Raw genomic sequence first — 22,398 nt, forward strand, 5'->3', positions numbered from 1 at the left:
CAGCAGACCCCTGACCGGGCCGCGTGGGCAGAGCGCCCTGGGTCCCCGGGACTGTCCCGGGCTCCTCGTCCCCCACCCAGGAGCCTCGGGGACGGTGCAGCCACTGGAGCTCAGGTAACGGAGCTCGTCCTCGCCCGCTCGGCCCCGCAGCCAGGTGCGGGCGGCCAGAGGCTCGGGCAGCTGAGGGTCCAGCATCCGTGTGCTGCGCCCCCCGCCCCAGTCCCCACCGGTGACAAACAGGAGACCATGCGGACAGGCCAAGGGCCCAAGATCGTGAAGCAGTTTTTTTAATACCGTTTAAAAAGTCGAGCTTCCCTGTCCCCCCTCCCACACCCACAGCCAGAGTCCCCTCTGGGGCTGAGGAGGAGGGGGTCGAGGGCGGGTCGTGCCCCTTGACGCCCACAGCTGGACGAGCCCCGCTTCTCCCCGCGGGTGCTCGTGGGGCGGGGTCCACGTCCCAGGGTGGCCCGCCGTTCCTCCACCACCGGCCGTGGCCCTGCACAGTGCTGTGTCCTCCGCCTCGCGTCCAGCCAGGCGGGAGCGTCGGGGACAAGGCTGGTCCCAAGGCTGGCCCACGCCCATGCCCGGAGAGGGGCAGCCGTCCGACAGGGTCTCCGGCCCTCCCCGGCCTGGTGCTGGGAAGCCCAGCTGGCCATGGACGGGGTGCGGGGGCTCCTCGCACTTGGCCAAGGCAGAGCTCACAGGGACAGGCAAGGGAGCCGCCCCAGGCCTGACGAGGTGACCGACTCACAGGCCTCCCCACCCAACGGCCAGGGCAGCGGAGGGGATGGCTCGGGCTTGGGGGGGCCGCTGGCGTGGAGGTCACCTTCGGAACACTTTGTGTTTTCCCAGGGGTCGCTAGGTCGCGGCCGAGCTCCTGGAGGAGACAGACCGCAGGCCCCAGCTCCAGGGCCCGGCGACTCAGCCTCCCCAGCAGCCTGAGGCCCGGCCGGAGCTGCAGCCGCAGCCCGGAGGGGCCGGAGCCGCCCGAGAACCCAGCCCGGAGGCGAGCCGCTGCTGCCGGTGTCCCAGGCGGTCCCCACAGAGGCCCGTGGCCAGCTCCGGCCCCGCAGAGGGGAGCGGGCCCCGGGTGCCCAGTGTCCTGGCCGTCCAGTCCACGTGTCCACTCCGTGCAGGGCCCTGGCTGCTTTTCTCGGAGGCCCCGGGCGGCTTCAGTCCAGGGCAGGGGGGTGAGGGGGGCTCCCACAGGGAGCTGAAGCTCAGTGAGGCTGGGGTGTGTCCAGAGTCACATAGCCAGGGGGGTCTCCCATGAGGGGCGTTGCTCCAGGCACCTCGCTCGCTCCCTGGGGTCTCGACTGTGTAGAGCAGGCTCCCCGCGGCCCGGGTGGCCTCAGGGGGGTCCTCACAGGTGCTCCTGGAGGCAGGCCAGAGGAGGGGGCCAGCCTGGGGGAGAAGGCAGGGGTCAAGGAGAGGGCGGAGCAGAGGAGGGGGAAAGAAAGGGGAGGGGGAGAGGGAGCACTCCTAAGTTAGGGAGCAATCAGGGACCCCAGGAAAGCTGGGGTCTGCGCGACCTGCTCCCTGACCTGGGCTGCGGGCCGTGGGGCCTCACGCCAGTGCCCGGACCTCTCTGGGTTCCCATTTGTCAAAATGGGTGACAGCCCTCGGCCCTCCTGGCCGCTCAGAACTGTGAAGAGCCAGTGAGACAGGCAAGCCGAGCCCCCGGGGGGCCTTCCGGCGCCTGTGGCGACTTCGCAGTGTTTGAGGCCGGGCGTCCTGCCTGTGAGTGGGGTGGGGGTCACTGAAAGGCCTGGGGGCCAGAGCGACCTCGGACCTGGAGCAAGCTCAGGTGGGGCCCGCAGAGTTCACGGACCAGGGACGGGCGTGGGGCGCGGGCTGGGGCCGTCCTGCGGGACACGCAGCCCGGGGTCTCGGTGTGCGTGCGAGCGGGTGGCTCTGTGTCCTTGTGCCTGACCCCAGAGCAGCAGAGGCCACCTTTCAGGGCCTGTCGAAATGAAGCCACCCTGCAGGTGACCCCCTCCCAGGCCTGTTTGTCCATCTCGGACACAAGCCAAGAACGTTTTTTTTTTTTTTTTGAGCTGTCTTTAGGTCAGACACTAAATCAAATGGTCCAATAGTGGCCTCATCTGGGTCCCACCAGTGTGTGAGCAGCTCAGCCCCCTCCCCCGAGCCCCCACCCCAGCCCAAACGTACTTTTGTACTTTTGGCTCCTGGTTTGTTGACCAGTGGCTGGTGGCGCCTGTGACCCGGGTGGCTTGCGCTGTCCGAGCCGAGCCGTCGAGTCCTGTTGGGGCCTTGGTCGTCTGCTTCCAGCGGAGGCTCAGTCGGATTGGGCGTCTCTCCCAGAGCCCAGTGCAGGTCAGGGTGTCCCGGGCAGGCGCCCCGAGGGTGAGGCTGGGTGCTCAGTGCTGGGGAGGGACCGGGGAGTGCGTGAGGCCGGCTGCAGGCCGCGAGCGAGGACAGGGCTCAGGGCTGAGAGGTCGTGGGCCACGGGGCGTCTTCGGGGTCTGGTGCGGGGGTCCGGAGGGGAGCTGGCGTCGCCGCGGGGCCCGGGTTCCCGCCTGCCGAGCTCTGTGCTGGAGGGACCCCAGGCCCACAAAACCCTCGCGTTGCTGGCAGGTCCCTTCCCGCCGTGGGGGCCGGAAGCTGCGGGGGTCCCGGGCTGCTGGTCCTGGCTGGGGGCGGCCGTGGGACCTGGATCCACTCCTGCCAAGCCTGCCCCTTCGGCCACACTTTTGACTAAATAAGGCAAAGGTTCTCAGTGCGTGCCCCCCCCCCAAGGCTCAGCGTGGCCCCCCAAGGTGGCCTCAGCCTTCCTACCTCTGAGGTCCAGGCACCGGTCCCCAAGCACCAGGCAATGGCTTCTCCAGGATGGGCGCCTGTGGGGGCACAGAAAGCGGGGCGAGGGTGGGAGCCCCCAAATGGGCCACTGGAGTGGTTGCCCACCGCCACCCCCCCGCCCCGTCAGAAGCGGGGCACTGGCCCCCGTGTCCGCGCACCCCTGGCCTGGGCAGAGGCCCTGCTCTGGGACGTGCAGCCTGCTCTGGGCAAACGGGGACTGCGCCCCCAGGCCCCCAGACAGGCACAGCGTCAAGGCTCCCCAGCCCCAAATTCACAAGTCGCCATGGAGCGGGGAGCAAGCCCAGCACGGGAGGCCCTGGGCCCAGGCTCCCCGCTCCCTCCCTCCCGCAGGCTCCCCAGGCCCGACAGGGGCCTTGGAGGGGGAGGGGGCGGGCATGGGTGTGTGTGTGTTGGGGGGGGGAACAGGCCAGATGTTCCTGGAATGGGACATGGGGTGATTGATGTGGGCTGGAATCTGAAGGGGCAACATTCCCCACGTGCCTTGGCCCATGGTGGAAAGCGGGGGGTGGGGGGGCACCCCGCAGGCCGAGCTACAGTGGCAGACCTGGCCAGCCAGCGGGTCCTCACACCTGTCCGATGGCATTAACCCCTGCCTAACCAGTGCCAGGCTCCGAGCTGACCCCCTGGTGGCTGGGGTGACCGTGGGACCAGGACCGCACCATTCCCCTGCGGCCCGGGCAGGGTCCCCTGGCCTGCGGCTCCTCCAGGCCCCCCAGGGGTCACGATCACGCACCCCCAACCCCGTTCGATCCTGAGGGGTGGCCCTGTCCCCGGCCGCTGGGCCTCAGGTCTGGCTGGGCTCAGCGTTTGCCCGACGGAAATGGACTCTCCACCCTGCCGCCGCCGCGGGGCTGGGAGCCCTTCCCGCGCAAAGGCTCAGAAAACGAAAGGAGGGCCCCGGCACCCCGCGCGGGCAGCCGGCCCCCCGTCTCTGCCCCCGCCTTCTCCTCCTCTTCCTCATTTCCTCCTTCCCTCCGTCGCCCAACCGAAATTGGTTTCGCGGCAGTTTGCGGACCCGGCAAGGCCCGGGCTGCGCTCGCGGGGCGCGGGGGCGGCGGGGGTGACCGCCGGGGGTGCTCCCGGGCCCCCAAGCCGAGCCGGGGACGAGCCTGCCCGCGGCGGCAGCCTCGCCGCGGCTTCGCCTAGGCTCGCAGCGCGGCAGCGCGTGGGCCGCGGCGGCGGGGAGCCCGCGGGTCTCCGCGGCGGCGGCCGAGCGGGGCGCCGGGACCCCTGAGCGCGCGGGGAGCAGCGCCCCTGTCGCGGCCTCGGGGCTCTCGAGTCTCTCTCTCCACCCGCCGTCCGCTGAGCCTCGACCACAGAAACGCGCTCAGTGGCGGGAAGGCAAAAAAAAAAAAAAAAAGAGCAGCGACGTGGCCCGCAGCGCGCGCCGCCGCCCGCGCCCCGCGCCCGCGCCGCCGGCGTCCCGCGTCCCGCGTCCCGGGGAGGGCGCCCCTGCTCCGCGCGGCCCGCCAGCGGCTCCTCCGCGGCGCGCGGCTTCCCCGGCCCGAGAGCCTGGCCTCGCGAATGCAGACCCCGAGCCCACTCGGCAGCTCCCCCGACCCCCAGACGCCGGCAGGGGGTTCTCTCTCTCTCTCTCTTTCTTTCTTCCTTTTTTTTTTCTGGGATCCTTAAGTTACAGCCTGGCTCCCCGTCCCGCCGATTCCCGGGTCACAGGAGTTTCCTTAGACATTAATTTCCCCGAACCTCAGACACTCCTCAAGCCCCCACTGGCTTCCCCAAGTTTCCACGAGTGGCCCCAGGTCCCCAAACTCACCGGGCGTTTCCCCCCAGGCTCTTCACAGTCTCGCCTGCCTCTGGGTCCTGTGGCCCGGCTGCCGGGGTCGCCTGGCTCCCCAAAACGCCGCCGGTGTTTCTCTGGCACTTACGCGTGGGTCCCAAAACATTAAGTGGAGCTTTTATCTTGGGTCCCCGCAATTCGAGACCTTAACTACAGGGTCTCCCAAGCTTCTGTCCTTCATGGGACACCCCCGCACCGAAGCCCTGTTCCCCCCCGCTCCCCGCAGTTTCGGACGTTACCTTGCTGAGTTCCACAAAATTATTGGGAACGCGACCCGGGTTCCCTAAACTCTACACAAAGAATCCCAGGTCCCCCAACACACTGAGCACATTTCCCAGGACCCTCAGGACCCCGCTCAGTACGCCTCCACCACGATCCGGGCATTCGCCCGCAAAAACCCCGGGTGCTGTTCTGATGCGCAAAGCCCGCACTGATTCCCTGCGCCCCACAAAACCCAGAGGGTGAATCCTGCCCCCCAAAACTCCTTGTGCATTTTTTTCCTGTGGGTCACAGAGATTTGGGGCACTCGTTTCCAGGGCTCTCCAGGCCAGCCCTGCTCAGCGTCCTGTGCATTTAGACACTGTCGCCCAGGCACCCCGAAACACGCACCAAGCAGTTGCCTGAGATGTGAGATGCACTCAGTTGACGCCGTGGGTTGCCCAGGGTCCCCCCGATTCTCACACGGTCGCCCAGGCCCCCTGAGCCAGACCCCCACGCACTAAAACACCCTTTGCACAGAGCCTCGCTGGTCATGCCCGGATCTGTAGAGTTTCCAGTAACCAAATATTCTGGACATTTTCTCTGCGTCGTAAACATTTTGAATTCTGAAACTTTCCCTGGGCCCCCCTAGCTTACTGACAAGGTCCCGGGTCTTCTAAAATCTGGACACCCATTCCAAATCCCAGGACGTCCCTGGACCCCTTTCGTGATCCCCGATATTGGGACCCGCTGACTCCTTTCAAATATTAGGCATTTCCCTCCGAGCCCCTCAAACGCATTCGGTGTGACCTCTGGGTCACGGAAAGGCACTGATTTCTTGGGCTCCAAAGCTTCCCATGCGCATGCAGAGTCACCCTAAATTTAAGCAACATTTCCTGGGTCCCTCACACGCTGCTAATGTCCTGTGGGTCACCAATTTTGGACACCGATTCCCCAGGCCCCGCGTCTCAGGAACTCAGTCATTTTTTCCGTAAAAGTGAGATATCGACCCCCCAGTTCTCCTGAGGACTCTGAGCAACTTCCCTGGACCCCCGAGATTCAAAAATTATTTTCCCGGGGCCTCAAAATTGAGGTACCGTCTCCTAGCCCTCCAAAATAAATTGAGACTTTTTCCCCCCTCCATAAAACAATTGAACTTTTTTGGAATATTGATGTATGGGCGGACCGACTCTATGAACGTTGCCCCAAGTCCCCCTAAATTTAGCCGCTTTTCCATGGGCCCCTCAAAATGAAAACGCCCAGGGCTGAAAAATATCCCCAGACCCTGGAAACGCCAAGCGGCCCCGGCCTGCATCCCGATTCCTCCCTGCGAACCAGGAACCCTGAAATTTCGCTGTCAATCTCCACTGAACAATTTCCAGGGACACTCAAAACCTGGGCGACGTTTTACGAGGGTTCCCAAAATGCAGACCGTGCCCAGAAAAAGCAGAATATTGCCTCCTATTCACCAAAATATAAGCCCATAGCAAATGAAATTAATTTAAAAAATCAGACTGTAAAGGCCATTGAATTTCTGCTTTCTCCAAATGTAGCGAGCACACCCCGGGTCCCCCGCCCCCAAATTTAGATCATGTTTCGTGAGCCTCTGAGGGACATTGAGAATTCTCCCCGAAGCCACCACAATTATGGAGGCTGCTTTTCTTGCGTGTCGGGAGTGCCCAGGCGGTGAACTCGCATTTCTAAATTGTGTGAAATTAACCTCTACTTTCCTCCACCACGTGGAGATTTCGCCTAAAGCCCAGCGGGTCTACTGTTTCCTGCCCTCAATTTTAGAAAATGTGGCTCTGGGGTCGCCTCCAAGTTCCACATAGAGAACTTCTCTGGAGTCACTCAGAAAATGACCTCCCCGGGAGCCACCTGGGATCCCCGCCACCCGTTGACGGCGACGCTGGGTCCCCCACATTCTGGACGGGGATCCTCCGTCGCCCAATTGCGCGGAGCAGTTTCCCCTGATCCCCCAAAGCTGGGCTCTATTTTTCTGGAGTCTCGAATTTAGCCGTTATTCACAGTCCCACATCACAGGGCCTCCCCTGGGTCCCCTACTTGAGGACACTCATTCTCTCGGCCTGCAAATCAGACAGAGCTCCGACTCGTCCCTGGTTTCTGGCATCGTCCTTGGGCCGCCCGCCGCTCTCCGCAGCCCCCAGGCCCGCGCAAGGCGGGCCCTGCCCTCGGGCCTCTCCGTGTCCCCCAGGAAAGTCCCGGAGACCCTCGCATTTGCAGAATTTCTGCGTCCTCAAGCACACTTGGCCCGACTCCGCGTCCGCCAGGACGTCGGCAGACCTTCTCCCGCGTCCAGGAAAACGACTGGGCATTGCCCCCAGTTTCCCCCAAATTTGGGCATTGTCCCCGGGTCTTCCAACGGGCTGGGCGTTGCCCCCGGACATTGGGGACTGACGGCCCCCGGGGTCTCGCTCACCTTCAGCGCTGTCCGCCGCCGGCCGCAGAGCGCTGTCTCCTGCCTCGGCTCCTCGCGCGCCCGCGGACGCAGCCTGCAGCCTCGCGGTGAGCTCCCCGCCGCCTCCGCGCGCAGCGCGGCTCCTGCGCGAACCCCTCGCCGTCCCGCCCGGGGCCGGCGCTCGCCTCGGGCCGCCGCCCGGGACGCAGGCGCGGCGCGCGGGAACCCGCTGCGGGCTTGCTGCGCTGGGCGGCCGTGCTCGTTGGGACCCGGCGCCCCGAAACCGGCGCCGCTTTCGTTTGCTCTTTTGCAAAGACGGTAACTGCGGGGAAAGCGCCTTGGCGGCCCCGAAGCGGCGCGGGCAGGGCGCAGGGTCGGAGGAGGCGCCGAGCAGAGGCGCACCGCGCTCGCGCGGCGCTGCGCGGCGCCTCCAGCCCGCGGGGCAGAGGACTCGGGGCGGCGCGCGCGGAGCGAGGGGGCGAGCGCGGCGCAGGCTTCCGCCGCCCGCGGCCCCTCTGCTTGGAGCGGCGCGGGCGGCCGGGGGTCCGGGGAGCGGGCGGCCGCTGGGGCCTACGCGTGGTTTCGAGTTAGTAAAAGCCACTTCTTACATCGTCCAAATTCTCCAGGAGATGGTTTCCCCAGGCCCCCCAAATTATTGTGGCGGCCCCCAGCGCTGAACCCGAATCTACGCGGGCTTCGTCCAGGGCTCTGAGCACGGGGAAACCATTATCCGGATTTTTTGGGTGGGCCCCAAAGGCGAGCTGCTTAGACGCGCGCCGGGGCGCTGGGTCGTGCAGGTACGATTTGCGTGGGGTTCGCACCCTGCACCGCAGCCTCGGCGGGCCCCCCGCCTGGCCCACATTCGAGTCGGGGTCCCCACGATCGCACCTGGCGGCCGCCGTGGCTACTACCTGGCCCCCGCGCCGTGCTGGGGGACGCTCGGGCTGCGGCTGCGGCACGAGGCGCCGCGCCTGCTCGGGCAGGTGGAGGCTGCGCGCTGTGCGCGCGCCCAGAGACTCCCCCCTTCCCCACACTTCCCAGCGGGGACTTGAGGACCCCCGACCCACGCCGAGACACCTGCGCCCTTAGTGCGGCAGGGCGCCGCCGCCGCGTGTGGGGAAGCGGCGCTCCCCGCCACCGCTAGGGCCTGGGACAGCGCTCTGCGACCCCCGCGCTGGAGCGCAGGGCTCCCCGGAACCTGAGGTGGGGTCCCCAAACACTTTACAACGGTGATTGGGATTTCCCGCACACTCTGCCGCTCCCTGCCCCCAATCCGATCTCGCCCCCGCGGACCCCACGGCCCCCCCACACCACCGCCGCCCGGGGCCCCGGGGCCCCAAGCCCGCGCCCCCCTCCCCCTGGCTCGAGTTGCGGGGGCGGTCCGGGGGCGGGGCGAGGGCCCGGCGCGCGCCCATTGGCGCGGGCTCGGGGCCAGAGGGGCCCGAGCGGGCGCCGCGCCGCGGGGTGGCGCGGCTATAAGAGCCGGGAGTTGGCGCCGGGAGTTCGCCTGCTCTCCGGCGGAGCTGCGTGAGGCCAGGCCGGCCCCCGGCCCCCCCTTCCGGCCGCCCCCGCCTCCTGGCCCACGCCCGCCCGCGCTCGGCCCGCCAGCGCCTCCACCGGGCTGGCGGCCCCGCGACGACGCCGTCCGCAACGCTGCTGATCCCCGTCACGGGCGCCGTCGGTGGGGTCGCGCTCCGCCGGGCCTGCGGATTCCCCGCCGCCTCCTCTTCTATCTACCTCAACGCCCGTCCCGCTTCGCCCGAGGAGGCGGTGCCCCCCGCAGGCAGTCCGGCTCGCAGGCCGCCGGCGTTTGTCATCTGCCTCCCCGCGCTGCCCGCCCCAGCCCTCCCCGGTGCGCAGCTCGGCCGCTCCCACTCGTCGCGCCCCGAGCGGCTCCGGCGCTGCCACCACTGCCCCCCCGCGGTCCGGGTTCGCGACGGCTGAGGGCTCCGTCGGCCCAAACCGAGCTGGGTGCCCACGGCCCGGGTGACGCCTCCACTCCTCCCCCCCTCAGCACCGCCCCCGGCCCCCGACGTTGCGCCCTGTCCTTCGCTTCTCTTTGCGCCCCTGTCCCCCTCTTCGGCCTCTGGTCCCGGCCCCGCTCTTTTCTCCCGCAGCCTTCCCTTTGCTCCCTCCCGTCCCCCCCCGCGCCCGCGCCTCCGACTCCCGCCCCCCCTTCAAGCCCGCCCTCCCCTCCAGCGTCCCGAAGTGGATTAATTACACGCTTTCTGTTTCTCTGAGCTGTGCTCTCCCGCTGTGCGCCTGCCCGCCTCTCGCTGCCCTCTCTCCCTCTCGAGCCCTCTCTTCGGCCCCCCCCTTTCACGTTCACTCTGTGTCTCTCACTATCTCTGCCCCCCTCTGTCCTTGATACAACAGCTGACCTCATTTCCCGACACCCTTTCCCCCCCTAAAAGTACAACATCTAGCCCGCCCCAGCCCAAAGACAGCCCGCCCCCCCAAACAATCAGACGATTTTCACCCCCCCCAAAAAAAAGCCATCCCCCCGTTCTGCCGCGTCGCACATTCGGCCCCCGCGACGCGGCCAGAGCGGCGCTGGCAGAGGAGTGCCCGGCAGGAGGGCCAACGCCCGCTGTTCGGTTTGCAATGCGCAGCAGGGAGGCGGGCGGCGGCGGTGCTGGCTTCCAGGTAAGCGCCCGGCGGGCCCGCGGGGCTGGCGGGCGGCGGGAGGTCGCGCCGGGGCCGGGGCGGGGGGCCGTGGGCGCGCGTCCCCGGTGCAGACCCCGCGCGCTCTGCGCGCCGCGCCGTGGAGGGGGTGGGGTAGGGGCTTCGGGAAGTGCCGAGAGGTGCGAGCTGTCTGCAGAGGCGACTTCCTGGTCGGTTTTTGGGCGCGGGGGGGAGTTCGTTGCTGAAAGTTTGCGAGTTGTGCCGTTTGGGGGGGCGGGGCCGTCCCCCAAGGGTGCTGGGTAATGAGAAGGGGCGCAAATCGCAGAAACCCACCCTGGTATGTTGACTCTGTGCCAGCGAGACCGAGGGAGGAGAACTGGGTGGGCGGGGCCAGGATGGAGCGAGGGGGGCCGCGTTGGCCACGGAGTCACGCCAGACGCCACATTTGCAGTGCCCCCCCCTCCGGCTCCCCTTTCTCTGTCCCGAACGTTTCCAAGAGGGATTCTGGGGAGAGGGGCTGCTCGGCGCTCAGAAAGGCAGGAGGAACAGCCCAGAGCGGCTGGCCGCCCCTGCCCGGTGGGCGGACACGTTTGCACACAAGGGGCTGGAAAGCAGCCCCCTCCCCGCCCCCACCGCACTGTGCTGACTTGGGCTGGGGGTGCAGAGTGAGCCCCCCCCTCTTTTCCCCTCCCCCGCGTGGTACTCTGCTTAGGGACGGTCCAGAGTTAGCAGTTGGGGGTGCAGGAGAGAAGGGACTGGCTGGAAGCAGGGAGGGGGCGGGAGCAAAGGGGCGGGGGGAGTGGTCAGCAGGGAGAGGGGTGGGGGTAGGGTGGAGCCGGGACTGGGAGGAGCCCGCTCACACATAAAAGCTGAGGCACTGACCAGCTTGGGGACCGGACTTTAGCTTCTCCTGTGAGGCAGTGTTCGGGCCTTCTCTGCTTCCATCTCCTCCAGCCCCAGGACCCTCCTGTCCAGCTGCAGGTAACCAGAGCTGCTGGGCCAGAGCCCCAGTGCCCGGCCGCTCCGGCCGCCGCTCGCCTCGGCCCCGGCCCCCGCGGCTGCGCCCGGGCCGCCGCCTCTGGCGCAGCCCCTGCGCCCTGTCCCCTGCCCGGCTCGGGCGGTCTTGCTCACCTGCAAGTCTGCGTGCCTCTCGTCCAGCCTTGCGTTCCCCGCTGGTGCCCTGGACTGGACCGCACACTGGATGGAGCTGCCGCTCGGCCGGTGCCGAGCCACTAGCCCGCCACGTTTGTGCTTAGAATTTGGAAAGGGGCAGCAGGGAGAGCGGCCGGGGCCATTCCAGAGCAGCAGGAGGCGAACGCGGTGGCACTTGAGCGCCTTCCCCGCAGCCGGCCGCCCCCGAGCGGGGCGTCAGCGACAGTGTGCTCCCTCGACCCCGCGCTCGCCACTCAAGGCTGCGAAACTCCCCTGGCCGGCGCGCAGCAGCCGCGCTGCAGGCTGGGGGCCCGGCGCCCCTCTGCCCACCGGGCGCGGAGCCTGGGAGGGGCAGCCCGCCCTGCCTCTGCTCAGGTAGCCTAGGGCTGCCCCTGGGTTCAGAGGCCCTGGGCCATGACTGTGCCCCCAAAAGGGGCTCTCTCCTGTAGAGGGCAGGCTGGGGCTGCCTGCTGGGAGGGGGGGGGCTTCTCCTCGTGGGAGGGGCAGGGCAGCTCCTTGTATCTAAAGCGAAGCTAAGGTCCCCTCCCAAGCCCCCCACTCCTTGCTCCTTGGCTGTTCGGGGGTGTGTCCTAAGGACACTCCCCTCCTTCTGAATTGGGCGCGGAGGGACATGGCGACCGGCCTCCAGGTGGCCTCGCCTCTTCTCTCCAGCTGCCCGGGGTGCAGTTTGGTACCCCACACTGGGAGAGGAGGCTTCCGGCTCTTCTGCTCAGGGCGGGCTGGAGCTGGGGGACTGGGAGGTGCAGGAGAACGGGCGCTCTGGGTGTGGGTGGCACCGCCGGGCTCACCACTGAATCCCGAACCGCGCTCAGCCACAGATGGAGGGTGCAGGGGGGAGCGTGGGGAGGGGGAGGCGGGGACCCCGCTGCTTTGAGAGGAGGGGTCGCTCTCCTGGGTTACTCATTCCCGTGGCGGGGTGGGGCCGTCTGCCACCCTGGCTGGCAGTGGGAGACCCAAGGAGTGGCCACTGCCCTGTGCTGGCCCCACCCTCATGACATCATAGGATGGAGGCCAGGTCCAGTGTCCAACACCGAGCCCCTGCGATAGTGGCCGCAGCGAGGACGGTCCCACCCGCCCCCGCCCGCCTCGGCGGCCGGGACGGTGTCCGTCACTCAGAGCGGCACCGCCGAGGACAAGTCCCTGACTTACAGCCGTAACGGAACCCTCAGTCTGCACGGGGCTGGGCTGGTGTCCCCAGAGGCGGGCGGCCCCGCCTCTCGGGGCGGGTGGGGCTCACGACCTGCTCTCGCCCGCAGACCACCATGGAGCTCCCGATGCCGAAGTCAGTGCTGGCGGCGCTCGCCTTCTTGGCCTTGGCCTCGTGCTGCTTTGCTGCTTACCGCCCCAGTGAGACCCTGTGCGGCGGGGAGCTGGTGGACACCCTCCAGTTTGTCTGTGGGGACCGCGGCTTCTACTTCAGTGAGTAGCCGGCGGGGCGGAGGGGCGTGGGGGCTGGGCGGAGGGTCTTCACCTGGGGCCAGGATTAGCGGGCGGGCTGGGGCGGGGCTTCCAGGCGGGGGCAGAGGCAGCAGCTCCCAGACCTGCCCGTGGGCGGGGCTGGGGCACCCGAGTCCCTTCGGTCCCTTGACATTTCAACAATAGGCACATGTCCATACACAGGAAACCGGGTTTAAAATTTGATCAAATGGATCAAAAAGCAGTGGGAATAAAAATGTGTTGCTCGCGTGTGTGAGTGTGCGCCACCTACATGCTCAGGGCACTTAGCTCCACATGGGGGGGCGAGGGGAGACACGAGCCCTCAGGGTGGGGCGTTCTGGGGTCTGCACCTGCGGGGCGGGCCACAGCGGGGGCGCCCAGCTGCTGGCCTGAGCTCCGCCTGCCCTCCTGCCTCTGTCTTGGGGCTCCCCCTCGCCCCTGCGCCCTGGGCAGCAGGGCGGAACCCCCACTTGGAGGTGACCACTCCCTGCTCACACCTCCCAGCCAGCTGGGCCTCAGTTTCCTTACCCACAGAATGGGGCAGGAACCGGGGGTGGCGAGGGGAGCGTGTGCTCCCTCTGGGCTCAGCTGCCTTTCCTGGGGGGAGCTGGGGTGGGGAGGACGAGTCTGAGGTGAGTCGGCCGTGAAGGCCACACCTGGCCCCGGCCCCGGCCCTCCCGTGGCCTCTTCCGCAGCCTCTATTTGCTCGCCCTGTGAAATGGGCCCACAAACACGTTTCAGAGTTTCTCTTTGAAAAGTGTTCCTGCTTCGCAGGCTCCTGCAGCCCCAGCCCGCCTGGCCTCCCATAGGTCCTCTCTCTTGCTTGCCTTGTTTGGGGGCAGGAAGTGGCACTGTAGGGTCTGGCGCTAGCTGGCCCGAGCCCCCACCCCTGGGACCCCGTGGCAGAGCCCCTCACGAGGGGCTGCTCTCCCTCCCCCACCGTGACGCCTGCCCTTGGCACCCCGGCCGGACGCGCCGCGTGGAGCCGAGGGGGAGGGCGGGAGGGGAGGAGGGCGTGGTTTGTGCAGGTCCTCACTCCTCCCCTCCCGTCTTCTCCTTCCTCCTCCCATTCCCGCCTGGCGGCTCCTGCTCAGCTCAGGGGAGCACTGTGTCCCAGGACAGGACCCACACTTTCCCCAAAGGGCTCCGGGTCTGCGGACCCGGGGCAGCCTGTGCTCACGTCCAGTGTGCAGGGGGACCACCCCCTCTCCCTGTGGGGGCCCTTGCCTCCCTCCACCCCGTGCCACCAGGCCTGGGGGCCCTGGCGGGGGCCGCCCACCAGCAGCGCCCAGTGCTTAGGGACCCTCTCCCCCTCCCTGGGGCTTCCAGGCAGGCCAGCCAGCCGCGCCAACCGCCGCAGCCGAGGCATCGTGGAAGAGTGTTGCTTCCGCAGCTGTGACCTGGCCCTCCTGGAGACCTACTGCGCCGCCCCCGCCAAGTCCGAGAGGGACGTGTCGACCTCTCCGACCGTGCTTCCGGTAAGCTCAGGGCCACTGGGGGTGCGGGCCCCTCCCTCCCCTGGGAGCCCCTTAGGACCCTCACCTCTGAGCCAGGGCACAGGGTGCAGCCAGCTTCTCAGCAGGCAGGCCAGCTCAAGCGTAATTCATAGTGGGCCTCATGTCCCCCACTGGGGACGTTGGTGTTGTGGGTCCATCTCCCCGCAGGATGACAGGTATAGGTGCACAGGCCGGGGGGCGGGGGCTGCAGCAGGGAGCTGGGCGCCCCTTGACTAGCCCACCCCTCCCAGGACAACTTCCCCAGATACCCCGTGGGCAAGTTCTTCCAATACGACAGCTGGATGCAGTCCGCCCAACGCCTGCGCAGGGGTCTGCCCGCCCTGCTGAGAGTCCGCCGGGGCCGCATGCTTGCTCGGGAGCTGGAAGCCTTCAGAGAGGCCACGCGTCACCGGCCCCTGATGGTGCTGTCCACCGACGACCCCGCCGCGCACGACTCCACTGCCCACGGCGGTGCCTCCCCAGAGGGTCCCAACAATCGGAAGTGAGCCAAACCGTGGTCGTAATTCTGCCCAGGGCCCCCTCCTCCTCGTGCCTGCCTGACCAGCGACCTTTCCACCAGGTCCCGCTCTGACACCACTCTGCGCCGTCCTCCCCAGGGCTCCCCAGCCCACCCCCACGCCCCAACCTCCCCATGTCGGGCTGCTCTCCCTCGCCCCTCCACCGGCTGAGGGAACCCCAGCAAAAACGGACACACCCAATTGGCTCTGACTCTCCCAAATTATCCCCCCAAAATAGTCCCCCAAATTATCCCCCAAAATAGTCCTCCAAATTATCCCCAAATATCCCCAAATTCCCCCCCAAATTATCCCCCCAAAAAGCCCCCCAAATTATGGCCCAAATACTCATCCAAATTATGGCCCAAATACTCACCCAAATTATGGCCCAAATACTCACCCAAATTATCCCCTCAAATATCCCCAAATTCCCCCCAAATTATCCCCCTAAATTTGGCACCAAATTATCCCCCAAATTTGGCCCCCCCAAATTATTCCCCCGAATTTGGCCCCCCCAAATTATCCCCCAAAATTGGCCTCCCAAATTATTTCCCCAAAATTGGCTTTCCAAATTATTTCCCCAAAATTGGCTTTCCAAATTATACAAATAGAAAACACAAACCCCTCACATACACACACACACTCACACACACTCACACACTCACACACACACACACTCACACATACATATACACATACACTCACACACACACACATTCACACTAATGTATACACATACATACATGGTTACACACACACATACACACCACTCACACTCATGTATAACATACATACGTTGTTACACACACACACATACACACACACACCACTCACACTCATGTATAACATACATACGTTGTCACACACACACATACCCACACGCACACACACATTTACACACACACACACACTCAAATCAGCCCCCTTAAAACTGATTCGCTTTTTAGAAACACCAGAAAAGTGAATTAGCAGGAAAAAAACCCCCATAAAATCAATTGGCTGAAAATACACTAAAAAACAAACTGGCTTAGAAACAATTGGCAAAATAAAAGAATTCGGCGCCCCGCCCCCCTCCTTCTCATCCCCTTCAGGACTTCGAGTCAAATTGGCTGTGGTCTCGAGTCCCTGACCATCTAGGAGAAAGGAGGGGACCCCCAAATTTTCAGGTGGGCATGTCACAGCTTCTCGGCCACCTCCCTGCCCATACAAGACCCTTGGGCACTTGTGACTGGCTTCTAACAACAGCAGCCACCCGACTCGCCGTCCGCTCGGGTCCCCGAACCCTGAGTCACCATGGAGCTAGTGGGGGGCCATCGACACCACAGGAGGGGACATGGGACACGAGAACCGAAATGGGCACGAACGAAATTCAATTGGCACAAAGTCCATCCCCCCAAACCCACGCACCCCAAAGTCTTACACACACACACACACGCACGCACATACACACCCACACACCCACACACCCACATGCATCCCTGTGGACACATGCATACATTGTCACACACTCACACCCCACACAATCCACACCCCCCGCACACATCCTCTCATGCACGCACGCACACACACACACACACGCACACACACACGGGTGGATGAAAAGGATTAGACTGAGGAAGCGTTGTGCAGATCAGGCCACGTTCCATCCCAAATTCTTTCGACGAGGTTTTCGTGACCCATGCTCCCCTCCTGTCCCTGGGACGTACCCTGGGTGGGGAGGGGTGTGTCCCAGAGGCCCCTGCAGCGTGAGCCCGATGCCCCCAGACCAGTCACCAGCGCACCCTGCCATCGTGCGAGCGAGGAGCGGGTGAGGACAGACCGGAGGTGGCCTAGCCAAGCGAGACGTGCCCACCGAGCAGCCCGACCCCTAGATGTGCCCCTCGAGAAAGACCAGGGGCCCCCGGCCCCCCCGGGGCACATCTGGGATCATCTTCGCCGGCCTCTCGAAAGGGAGGCCGGCGAAGATGATGGGGAGTGTGGGAAGTCTGGCGGTTGGAGGGGTGGGTGGGGGGCAGTGGGGGCTGGGCGGGGGGTGCCCTGGGGCTGGAAGTGGCCCAGCGTGGTTTTGGAGCAGCCGGTGCCGAGGAGACGTGCAGAATTACGGGCGCACATCAGAACCCAAATTGAAGCCAATCGATCTATCCCCCTCTTTTTTTGCTCCTGGGGCTTATTTCCTTTTTTTTTTTTTTGACCCTCCTTTGCTTCTCACGCGCTCATATACCAACATATATACTCCCGCCCCGAATCAGGGGGGCAGTGACCCACGTGAGCGCGGCCCCGCCATCCGCCGCGCCCCGTCCTGCTCCTCGCCATTTATCGTCCCGCGTTTGATTTTTGTTTCGATCTGTTTCTGTCGCTTGGGTTGAGTCGGGAGTGGAGCCTCCGTGGGGCGCTAGCCACCGTGCCCCACGGAGAAGTCCCGGGGGGGAGGACAGGGCCACTGCTCGGCCTGGCCGCCAGGGACAGTGGCTGGTCCCTGGAGGTCCTGAGGGGCGGTGGAGGGTGTGGGCGGCGTCTCTCCAGGTGTCAGGAAGGTGCTCGGAGGCCACCAGGATGGGGCCCCCGGCCGGCCCGAGGCCGCCGGGGGGGAAGGGGCCGCAGGTGTGTGAGTGGACTCCATCGGGCTGGAGCACGTGGCCGCCTTCCGCGCACTTGGGGGGCTCTCCGCCCACCCCTCGGTGACACCTTGCCCGCTCTTCGGCACCCTGTCTGGTCCCCAGGAGGCTCCAGCTCTGCGGGGCGCCTCGAGGGCCAGGCGGGGTGAGGTCGGGCAGTGGGGAGGTCAGCAGGGAGCCAGCAGAGCAGGAGAACTGTGAGGTCGATCTCTGCGAGGTCGCCCCGTGCAGTCGCTTGGGCCCGGGCCCCGCGGGTCTGGCGATCCGGACCCAGCCACCATCAGTCGGCGCCCAGGGCTGTCTTCAGGGATGCGGGCGGCTGGAGGCTTACCTCCCCCCACTCATGCCTCCAGCGCAGCCCCCCTAAAGGCAGCCCACTAGCAGTCTAGAGGCCCGCGGCTTTAGGGCCCCGGCGACAGGGCTGGCATGACCCCGGGGGCGGTCGTGCCAGCCCGCCCTTGGCACTGAGGGTCCCTCGGCAGGCGCCCGGCGAATGGGCCATTCGGAACATTGGACAGGAGCCCAAAGAGCCAAATTGTCATAATTGGAGAACCCAGACATTGGCCTGAGATCCAAAAAGACTTCGAGGCGCCCCAAATTGCCTGCCCATTCAGCCGGGTGCCCACCCCACCCAGTGTTAATTTGCCTCGCCGGGGTGGGTGCTCCGGGGGCGTCTGCCGACGCACCCTCTGTGTCGCTAGCAGCAGCTCTCCGCAGGCCGCCGCCATCCGGCCCGGCTCCCTCTGGCCCCCGAGCCCTGTTTGTGGCTGACCATCCTACCTCTTCCCGAGTCCTCCCCCCAGCAGTCTTCGGCAGGACCCCCTCTTGGGTCCCTCCCTGTGTCATCGCCCGAAGACCCCCACGCGCGGAACACCCATGTCACCTGCCGCCGCCCCCCCCATCGCGCGGCGGCTTGTGTTTGCCTCGGCTCAATTCCTTTAACTTGCTGTTTCTGGCAGACCCCACTGCTCGGGGCTCTGTCCTTAACCTTCAATGCTCGCAATCCCAATAAAATTTTCAAATGTACCTTGTTCGGAGTCCTCTACTCTTTTACTGGGGTGTGGGGTTGAGGGGGAGAGGGCAGGGGCGGGGAGAGGGGACGCCCCAGCCAGGGGCTCTGGGACAACCTTGGCACCGGACCCTCAGATGCAGGGTGCTGTGGGGCGGGGGTCTCTCCTGGGAGCCCCCCGGTGAGAGGGAGAGGGGTCTACCATTGCCAAGTGCAGGGGACTGTCCCGGGCGCGGGCAGCGGGGGCTGGGCGGGCTCGGGGAACTGGCCGTGGCTGGAGATGAGGACTTGGAGCAGCCCGCACTGCGGACTTGGGGTGCCACTGACATGCGCCCCGCGGCGGACATTACCGCGAAGCCCCTCCCCTGCTCGGCCCCGAGCCACTGGCCCTGGTTGCTCTGGCCGCTGGCCTTCCAGGTCCCTGCCTTGGTGGGTCCCCCATGGCAGCCCCCAGCCCTCGGTCAGCAGTGTGCCCGCTTTGGGGAATGGGGCGGCTGGGTGGGGGCTGAGGAAGGCGAGGCCGTGCCCAAGGGGCCAGGCGGCATTTGGGGGGCTGCGACTCTGGAAACCAGTCCTCTGGGGTCTGGAGCAGCACACACGGGGCCAGCCGCGCTGCTCGGGCCCACTGGGAGTCAATCCAAGCAGAGCCAGGGCTGCCTGGAGTAAGGGGCATCAGCCTTGAAGCATGAGGGGGCCAGGAGGGAGGGAAAGAGCATTGGGGGTCTCGTGCAACTCTCGGGGCAGGCAGAGGCCTGGCAGAGATGAAGCCGGGGGGCCAGGGGTGGGTGGGGGCCCTGCCAGTGGGTGGGGGCCCTGCCAGTATGGCCCCCAGTCCCCCAGTGAGCAACTCTGAGACCCTTCCAGGGGGTTGGGGCTTGGGCCCAGCCGAGGACCCTCTGACACCCTGTAGACAAGACCGGAGCACCACCCAGCACCCAGCACTGAGGGTGGCCCCTCCCAGGACCCCCCGTCTTCCATCTCCAGGCCACCCATGCCCTGCCGTGCCTGGGCACAGTGGGGCCTCCCCCGGCGCTCCCGGGTTCGCCCGGACACCGCCCCAGGGCCACCACTGCCCCCACCCCACTCTGCCACGTCCACGTCCCGGTTGTACTGGGACTGCCGGGCCCCCCGCCCCCCGCTCTGCAAACGCACATTGCTTCGCTCACTCACACGCGTGGGCCCCAGCCTTGCCACGGGGCGGGGGGATGTTGGGGTGCTCCTCGAGGCGGGACGGGCCTCAGGAGGACAGTGGCACTGGACTGTGTGGCCTGAGGAGGTGGCGGGCACGGGTCCCCTGGACCCGGGGAGGGTGGGCTCGGGACGCGGGGGGCCTGCGCCCGGGTGAGGCGGGCCAGCGGGGGGAGGGGTCGGGCCCACCCTGGCCTGCCGTGCGCGCCTTCGGCTGGCTCGCTGGGACATGCCTGCGGTGCGGGGCCGAATGGCGGCCCCCCCGGCAAGACTCCTGCTCCCAGGCTCGGCCCCGGGCCCCGTGAGCGGGGCTCTGCGTGCGGAGAGGGTCTTTGCAGCTGTGGTGAAGGGAAGGGTCTCGCGACGTCATCCTGGATTGTGGGGGGCCCAAACCCAGTGAGAGCAGGGGAGGGGCGCGCACACGCAGAGGAGCCCCGTGGGGACGCGGGCCCGGGCGTGGACGCCCGCATCGCCCCGGACCCGCAGCCTCCCGACGGAGCGAGGCCGCCGCCGGCATCGGACCTGGCCTCCGGGCCTGGGAGCGAGGAATTTCTGTTGTTTTCAGGCTGCCCGGTTTCTGTTCATTTAGGAAATGAATTTTAGGGGGACACGGCTACTCGGCCCCAGACCTTATTCCAGGTGGCCATTCCCGGTCCCCTCCTGCCCCCCGGGCCTGGCCCCAGTGCCTCCGTTCAGAAGGCTCCCGTCTGTCCGCACTGCTGACCTCCGCCCCCAGGACGATGGGAGGGCAGAGGGGGACACTGAGGCTCGGGCCGTGAGGGGCCGGAGAGAGCAGAGCCACTTGCTGAGCTGACTTCCGGGGCCGCTGATGGCCCTCGGGTCTCTGTCTGGCGCTTCCTCCCGAGCCGCACGCTGGCCTGCTGTGGCCGGCCCGGGCGCCTCGCCGTCCCGCGGACCCCTGACCCGCACGCCACGCCCCCGCCCGTGCCTGCCCGCGGCGGGGCCCCCGCCCGCCCCTGCCTCTCGTCCAGGTGCTCGACGAGACCCCAGACCGCGCCGGCCACTGCACACAGCTGCCGTCCGGCCGCTGCTCTCCCCTCCGGCCACCGTCCATCTGGGAGCAGATGAGCCTGGTCTGCTAGGCCACAGCCCGCCGCTCTCCCCCAGGGACCCTCCGTGGCTCCCCGGGCCACCGGCAAAGCGCACGCCCGGGCAGGCTTTCCCGGGCTCCTCGGCACCTGGCACCGGCTGCTCCCCGCGGGGCTGTGCCCCCCCGCACCCCGCCCCGACCCCTGCCCCCGCTGGCCTTGCTCACAGCTGGCTGCCCCCTCTCGTGGGCCTGCTAGCGTCCGCCCTGCCCCTGGCAACCCCGCAGCCGCCATTGCTCCCGGTGCCTGGTCCCTGGTCCCAGGGGCCGACCCGCCGCCCCCCGCCATGTGGACAGTGCCCCAGCATTCGGCCCCTGCTCTGGCCCCCACCTCCGCAGGTGCACTGCCTGGCCCTCCGGGCTCAGCGGGGCTTCTGAGCAGTCCCAGCACGGAGCTGGCCAGAGATGGGGTTCTGGGGGCCGCCTTCCCGGAGGCCTCCCCACCTGGCCCGGTCCCCAGGGCCTCAGTCCTAACAACCTGTGTCCACCTGCCCAGCTGGCCCTGGCCCCGGGGGTCCCCGCTGCCCTCTGCGGCCCAGGCCTGGTCCCTAGCAGGAACTCTCCACACAGGTGAGGCCAGAGCGGGGGGGAACCCAGGCCACAGGGCCCCCCAGGAGGCCTGGCCCCTACCTGCCCGGCCCCATGGCCCTGGGCAGGCGGCAGCCTCAGGCCTCGCCCCGCCTGGCCCAGCCGGCCCAGGCCGCAGCCGGCCAGAAACCACAGAGAAAACGCCTGTTTGTGCCAGTGGTGCCGAAAGCAAAGCAGTTTGTGGTTTGTGACCCAAATTTTTTGCCTTTTTTTTTCAGAACATAACAAAGCTCAAGACAAGTCCCTCCCCCGGCCCCCACCCCCCAGGCAGACAGAAATGATCTGTTTACACTGGCGCAGAAGAGGGTGGCCAGCCGCTCCCCGGGCCGTGCCCTCGCTCTGGGCCTGGCCCAGGGGCAGCGAGGAGGGGGCTCGAGCCGGGCTGGGGGCCGCTCCTGCTGCAGCGCTGAGGGCTGGGAGGGCCCTGGGGTCCGAGAGGGCAGGAGGCTTCTGTCCAGCTGGGGCGGGGGGTGTGGCACCTCCAGCTGCTCCCCTCCAAGGGACACCCCCATCAGCCCTCAGCCCCACGGCCCCCGCCCCTCATGCAACACTCCAGCCACAGGATCCTGGTCTCTCCACCTGCACGACACCCCAGTCCCACGGCCCCCGGTCCTAACACCCCAGACCACGTCCGCTGGCTCAGCTCAGCCGGGGCGGGCATGGCCTCTGCCTTCTTCCTGCTCCTTTCTCGTCCCTATGGCGCTGTGGGGTGTCCGCGCTAGGAAGGGCTTCCTGGGGCGAGCCGGCACGGGGGGCCGGGAGGGCGCTCCGCAGAGCGGGTGGCTCGGGAGGCTTGGGAATGATCCGCCGTTCTGCGTGAAGGAAGCCCAGGTGTGCGGACGCGGAGGGGGATACCAAGGTGCCTGGTGGCCGGAGCACGGAGGGCCCTGAGTGCTGCACCAAGAAGCTGGACTTGACCTTGAGAGAGCTCTGGGCAGCAGGGAAGGACTTCCAGGGGCGCCTGGGCTGCTGGGACGCGGGCGCTGGTCTAGGCAGGGTGAGCTGGAGCCGGGCGAGGAGGCCTGCTGGCCGGGGAGGGCTGGGCACACGTGCACTGGGCCATGGGGGGCTTCTCACCGCCCCACTCCCGAGGTGGGCAGGTCCCACTCCCATGGGTGGGCGGAGGTGGAGGCAGGGGCTCATGCTGCCCCAGACGCTGGTGCCAGTCCGGCCTTGCTGGCTGCTCAGCCGGCAGCGCCTGCGCCCGGCCAGGGCACGGTTTGGGAGGGCCCGGCCCTGCGCCCCTGCGCCCCCGCGCCCGGCCAGGGCACGGTTTGGGAGGGCCCGGCCCTGCGCCCCTGCGCCCCCGCGCCCCCGCGCCCGGCCAGGGCACGGTTTGGGAGGGCCCAGCCCTGCGCCCCCGCGCCCGGCCAGGGCACGGTTTGGGA

At 67.2% G+C, this 22,398-nt stretch overlaps 2 protein-coding genes across 3 annotated transcripts; one reads left to right on the forward strand and one right to left on the reverse strand.

Annotated features, from left to right (window-relative positions):
* Nucleotides 1-271: 271 nt before the first annotated feature.
* On the reverse strand, nt 272-8,671 carry LOC107513193 (serine/arginine repetitive matrix protein 1-like). Its single transcript, XM_036221621.1, has 5 exons — nt 8,555-8,671; nt 7,278-7,826; nt 2,800-2,908; nt 2,173-2,387; nt 272-1,404 (listed from the first exon to the last, which is right to left on the reverse strand). The coding sequence occupies exons 1-5, from the start codon at nt 8,669-8,671 to the stop codon at nt 922-924; spliced, it is 1,473 nt and encodes a 490-aa protein (XP_036077514.1). The 3' UTR covers nt 272-921.
* A 696-nt stretch (nt 8,672-9,367) lies between these two features.
* On the forward strand, nt 9,368-18,143 carry IGF2 (insulin like growth factor 2). 2 transcript variants are annotated; one of them, XM_016149566.2, is made up of 4 exons: nt 9,368-9,902; nt 12,311-12,473; nt 13,821-13,969; nt 14,239-18,143. In XM_016149566.2, the coding sequence occupies exons 1-4, from the start codon at nt 9,861-9,863 to the stop codon at nt 14,491-14,493; spliced, it is 609 nt and encodes a 202-aa protein (XP_016005052.1). In that variant the 5' UTR covers nt 9,368-9,860; the 3' UTR covers nt 14,494-18,143. The 2 variants fall into 2 exon arrangements, with proteins under 2 accessions (XP_016005052.1, XP_036077103.1); XM_036221210.1 differs by lacking the exon at nt 9,368-9,902 and adding an exon at nt 10,744-10,862.
* The last annotated feature ends 4,255 nt before the right edge of the window (nt 18,144-22,398 follow it).

Source organism: Rousettus aegyptiacus, unplaced genomic scaffold, assembly GCF_014176215.1.
Source record: "Rousettus aegyptiacus isolate mRouAeg1 unplaced genomic scaffold, mRouAeg1.p scaffold_m13_p_5, whole genome shotgun sequence".
In the NCBI taxonomy this organism is placed as follows: Eukaryota; Metazoa; Chordata; class Mammalia; order Chiroptera; family Pteropodidae; genus Rousettus; species Rousettus aegyptiacus.